Here is a 6,100-nt window from a genome sequence, read left to right on the forward strand (position 1 = left end):
AAACTGACAAGTCAAATCAAGCAATCTGATTGGTCGATAGTGTTTTTGCGGACCTCTTTGATTACAGATTTGAAAACATCGTTGCTTGCTTTAAAAGTAGCACAATTCATTATGTCAAACCTTGGAAAGTGTCTAGATATCCCTGCCCTAATGCCAAAGGAACTGCACACTGAATATGTTTTGCCCTTTGATGTCTATGTCTGGACCGCTGCGTAAAAAGGAGGCTTTCTGCCCCGTTACTTCTCCGCTGCTTTCTTGTTCCAGTATGAAAAGCAAACCAACGGTATACTGTTTTTCTCAGACGCGGAGGGATACTGACTTGTTGTGAAAAGTAACTTACAATTCTACCCGTGGTATACGCTCAGTATATCACGGCTAAGAACCAATCAGATTGCTTGATTTGACTTGTCCGTTTTATAATGACAATTATTTGTAATAAATAAAAAGTTGTTCCATACCGTCCATCTGAGCGTCTCCCCAGCTGGTCTTGAATTCCTCTCCTCGTCGCCACTTCCATCACCTGAAGCCTGAGGAGAACAGACATTTTATTTTAATGTGATCAAGTTTTTCTTTGGGTTTGTTTGAGTGCACTGACCATTATATCTGAACATTTTCTTTTAACTGTATGTCCAAGTGTCTCAGTAAATAAACTCTATTTGAATTCCAGGTCAAATTGAAGTCCGCTCTAAAAGCAATTTAGTTATTGTGTGTGCTTTTTATTAAATAACTGTACACCTCTTTGTTTTTAACAATGAATTTGTTGTAACTATTGACATATTGTTTTTTTTATCTTAACATGACACCTTTTGACAAGGTCCTTGTTGAAAAATATACACAGTGTTTTAGTAATCCTGAGTGCACCCTGTGAACAGCTGTGTGTGTTTGAGATAAAAGACATCCTGAAATCAGAAACCTGTCATTTCCACTCAGAATGGGATTCTCCCGTCTAATCGAAAGGACATCTAAAGATTTGAAGGCAACGAGTGAACCTTCCTCTGTCAGTGAGGTTCTGGTGGTCTCGGCAGCTGGGAAGTCAATGTTTGACCAAATAACAGTAAAGGCTGCTGGGGGGCTACGGAGGGGCACCTGTGTTTGTGTGTGGGTGGTCGGGGTCAGTGGAAAATGCTGCTCTTACACTCCTATCTTTTACAGATTCACTATTGTTTACAATGTAACTGATGTAACATGCTGGAATAAATCAACAAACCCAGTTAAATGTCATTACTTGTGCTCCTTGTTCTCAGTAGCAGAGGTAGATCCAGCAGCAACATTCTGAGTAATACTTGAAACTACGGGTCCCTGATTTCAGTCAGAGGAGCTCTGAAGAAGGCTTCTCATCTCAATTTTGGACGCTGAAATGAACTATCGCTGGCAGATTTCATCAGCTGCAGCTAGTTAGCCAATTAGGGTAATGGTAGCGCCATGAGTCGGTTGAAAGCCGTGTTTCCAGCAGATTTGTTCATGTTTTCAGCTGACTCCTTTTAAAAATGATAATCTTGTGAAAGGAGTTTAACTATTCACATGAAGGCTGAAAATCCTGAGGTGAAAGCTGCATCCCCCCGAGAAAAGAAATCAGATTCTTCAGCATTAATTGATGTACATACACATGTCATTTTTTCAGTTTTTTATTTTTTTATTTTCGACATACTATACTATTACGTTTTTTTTACATATTTATGACCAACTATTTTTTCCTATTTTAGACATACTATATTAATTGCATTCTTTGGCATTTTTTCAACATACTACACTTTGTCGTTTCTTTCAGAAGTTTTCGACATACTGTTTTTTCATATTTTCGACATACTATATACAATGTCGTTTTTTGGGAACATTTTGGCATGTTATTTGGCACTATGTTGTTTCTTCATATTTCCGACATAATATAACATGTCGTTATTTGGCATATTTTAACCATACTATACCATGTAGTTGTTTTGCATATGTTTACTATACTATGTCCTTTTGTTCATATTTTTTACACACTATACTATGTCCTTTCTTTCATATTTTTGACATATTATACTATGTAGTTTTTTGGGAAAATGTTGGAATAGTATACTGTGTTGTTTCTTCATATTTTTTGCATATTTTCACCATACTACACTATGTTGTTTTTTGCTGATCTTTCCGACATACAACACTATGTCGTTTTTGCATATTTTGATATACTATGCTGCGTCGATTTTTGGCATATTTTCAATATACTATACTATGTCCTTTTTTCATATTTTCAACATACTATACTATGTCCTTTTTTGGCATATATTTGACATACTATACTGTGTTGTTTTGCAGAAGAAAAAAAATTGACATTCTATACAATGTCGTTTTTTTGCATATTTTCGACCAAATATCTTTTCCTATTTTAGACAACTATATTACGGAATTCTTGTGCCTTTTTTATATACTATACTATGTCCTTTTTCTTTTGTTGACATATTTTGATATACTATTATATACTTGATTTCTTATTATTATTATTGACTATGTTGTTTTTCTCATATTTGTGACATTTCATTACATTCCACTTGTTAGATGCTATTACCCAAAGCGGGTGAAGCGTCACATGCTGACTGCCTCAGTCTCCCAACGTCGATTTTCTGGAAAATATTGTGTACCATTTTTTTCATACTTTCAACGTACTACACTATGTATTTTTTTTGCATATCTAAACATTTTATACTTTCTGTTTGTGATATTTTCGAGATGCTATACTGTGTATTTTCTTTGCTGTTTTTTCTAATATTTTTGAATAGTACACTCTGAAGTGTTCGACATCAGAGTGCTGGTTGCAGCCACGACTCAGATTAACCTTGTTGTAGCAACATTTTTATTTTTGTGGTTTATTGATTTAATGTAGCACAGACAACTTTCATCACCACTTTATATTCTCTGTGTGTTCATGAACTTTGTGTCAAGATGGATGCCTTGTCTACTGCAAACAAAATCCACCAAAGTGTACAAATAAAGTAACCTGAACCTGAACTCACCATATCTGAGTCGTCTCCATCCTCCTCGCAGTGCCGCTCAGCAGCGCGGGGGTCTCCCACAATCCTCAGCTCCCCGATCACCCCCTGTAGCAAAACAAGGACATGGTGTTTTCATGTTAACGATACATGTAATATATAGAGCCGCACTTGTTCTCACACATGTCTTACTTTCATCATACATTATATGGATGTTTATCTGTGAACTTGCTGCCTTTTCTCTCAGGGAATTCCCCCTCTCCACAAAAGCACAGGGGCTATTGATGTCTCAGTTTTAGCCTCTGCCTGTGAAGTGCCACTATCTGTGCCCACACACAATCTGTTACATGTTTCCATACAGGATACTCGCACTGATAGCATTCATGCTATCTGACTGCCTATCACAGGGCCATTAGCTCTGAATGAGAGGTGGTCTCTCTGCTGGTGGGTTATTTGTAGTCAACTCTTTAGGATACATTTATGTCCTGAGAAAAAAGATCAGAAGAACTTTGAAGATAAGCAGAAAATGATCTTTGAAATGTAATGGTTGTACTGGCTGACTCGATGTTTAGTCGATGTGTCATGGTCTTTTTCTAACAAAGTGCTTCAGATTCTATACAAAAAGGTCCATCGCTAAACAAATCCTCTTTAAGAATGTCCATTTTATAAATATGTAAATATTTAAATGCAAAAGAAGCCCGCCAAGTCTTCATTTGATTAGAGAAATTACAAGACCTCTACAGCTGAGGGCCGTGTGAAGGTCAACACAGAAGGAACAGGGTCTGCTTGGTCTTTCCAAGTAAACACTTTATAATACATCTTTCTGAACACAAGGGAATACCTCAGAAGGGCTCAAGTAATAACAACAACTGGAATTATGAGGAAGAGTTGCAAAGTGGTTTACAACTAATGAGCAGCTTTCTTCAAACACAGCAATAAACAGATTTAAACAAGGGTTTCAGCTGGGAAACACTTAATCCCCCTAACATTTATGGGAAGAACTTTTGGGGAATTTTGCCTTATTAAGTAGTATTAACATGTCTCCCTGTTTCCCATGTAATAATATATCAGTGGATGGAGGGAATTTTGAATTTTCTGCCTTTATGGCTTCCTGGCCTTTAGTCTTATTTTCAGTACATAGAGGCCATTTCAGTCCATATGAGCAGAAAGACTAGAACACTAAACAATGAAAATGGCTCACCGGCCATCATTATCATGCAAAAGTGTCACTCAAAAGTTACGAACAACCAGGTCATGCTGTATGTAGTGTATATCTACTGAACATAAAGTAGATGCATGCATATATAAGGAATAGCATGCAAATAGCTTGCATGTAAGTCAGTAAGTCTCATAAAATCGTCTTATTTGGTAAGCTAAATAATGAAGATTTGCATGAATTACAGATGTATCTTCTCTCCCCAAAGGAGGGTTTGATTTTCAGTTGGAAATATTGATTTGTATTCAATATCTGGCTCTAATCTGATTCTTTTAGTGAATTATAATGACATAAAAACCTTAAGAAAACAACCAATCTTGATTGTGTGTCCGATAGAAATATTTAAGTATTAGGTAAATTAACTAAAGCAGCAGTTTTCAAAGTGTGAGGCGCGCCTCCCCTGGGGGGCACCAGAGAGCTTCAGAGGAGGCGCAGCGTGAGAAACAAATAACGAGAAACAGTGAAATCTAGCTAGTTAACTTCAGCTAACTTTATGCGAGCGGCAACATGGATCGATTTCTAGTGAAGTTACCTAAAGTGAAAGAGGAGACAGCGTCTGGCAGAAAACGTCACTTGCACACTTGTGGCTGTCTGTGGAGACCGAGTTCCCCCACCTCGCCAAAAAGGCTGTAAAGGTGCTGATTCCCTTCACCTCCGCCTACCTTTGTGAGTGCTGGTTTTCCGCATTGACTTTGATCAAAAGCAAGTACCGGTCAAGCACGGGCGGATCTCCGGAAAGTTGTGGCTCATCGGACGTTGCTAAGAGAAAATCCCTAATGTCCGAGTGCAAGTGAATTCAGCACAAGACGCGAGCCTTGTACCCCTCCCCCAGCCCTGGCGCGAGCGAGGAAATGTGATTGGTGGCGATTTAATTTGAACGGGACGGCGCATTCGGACCCAAGTAGACGGAAGGAATGAGGTATTTGCGGTCAAGTTTGGCTGAACTCACCTTTAGACACCTTTAGAGTTAGAGTCGAACGATTGCTTATAGAACATTACACCCCCCGTCTAGATTATTCATTTTCCCATAAAATTCGTACTCAAGACACGATTTCACACAATCTACAAAAGCCCATTCCCGATTAAGTCTCCGGAACCACAATGGGGCGAACACAAAGCAAAACGATTTTAACAATTATAACAGACTATCCGACTCAAAGAAGGGGGGGCAATTTCCCTATACTTTGGTAAGTATCAACTAATTTACAATTCTCGGGAGGTCTAGCGACAAAGACCGTTCTACAACGCAAAACGGGGGCGGGGCGCCCCGGCCACCCCAAATTGACCTAATATGGGCACCAAGTCGCGGTGCCTATGGACGTGCCTCTTTTTTGTGCGTTGACGTCCGTAAAATAAATTCAATGCATTAACAAGAAGGGACTGGTGACTGTAACGAAATCAAGTCCCCGAAAGTTTTCCAACCCTTCCACTCGGAGGGGAGTCTCTTGTATTCTTGTCGGTCGCGGGGGGGGAGGGTTTAATATACCGATAATAATAATAATAATAACAACAACAACAACGATATTACGTCCCCATAACTAATAAGTCACCTTCCGGGAATATGGATGACCGGGGATTCAATGTTAGTTTCATCAATGAAAATAACCGACCCGGTCACATCAAAATCGTGTGGCAGAATAAACTGAAAGAGTCCTGAATTTTGTCGAAAAAAACCCACCTTTGGGGCGGTGGGTTTCTTTTTTTTCCAAATGTGTGCATTCCAGTAGTAGAATTGTCAACAATACAAGTAGCTCAGTAGGCACTATTCTCGTAGTTCAACCGTAGGGATAATCGTACGACTACGCCGCAATGGTTAGAACAAAGTCAGTTCTGCGGAGTGTTTGAATAATTCTAGTTGTCGGAAATTCACGCAAAACTAAGTTCGGGCCTAATTCGTACGGTTTGGAACTCGTTC

General features: G+C 39.0%; 1 protein-coding gene across 1 annotated transcript in view; it reads right to left on the minus strand.

Annotated features, from left to right (window-relative positions):
- Positions 1–6,100, minus strand: part of col18a1a (collagen type XVIII alpha 1 chain a) — a 92,916-nt gene that overhangs the window by 66,703 nt on the left and 20,113 nt on the right. The window contains exons 2-3 of the mRNA XM_010792234.1: positions 2,994–3,077; positions 459–527 (exon numbers count right to left, since the gene is read on the minus strand). Of these exons, the coding sequence (XP_010790536.1) occupies positions 459–527; positions 2,994–3,077 (153 nt within the window). The remainder of the gene's footprint in view (positions 1–458; positions 528–2,993; positions 3,078–6,100) is intronic.

The sequence above is a fragment of the Notothenia coriiceps genome, unplaced genomic scaffold (assembly GCF_000735185.1).
Source record: "Notothenia coriiceps isolate Sejong01 unplaced genomic scaffold, NC01 NC01_scaffold00036395, whole genome shotgun sequence".
Classification (NCBI taxonomy): Eukaryota; Metazoa; Chordata; class Actinopteri; order Perciformes; family Nototheniidae; genus Notothenia; species Notothenia coriiceps.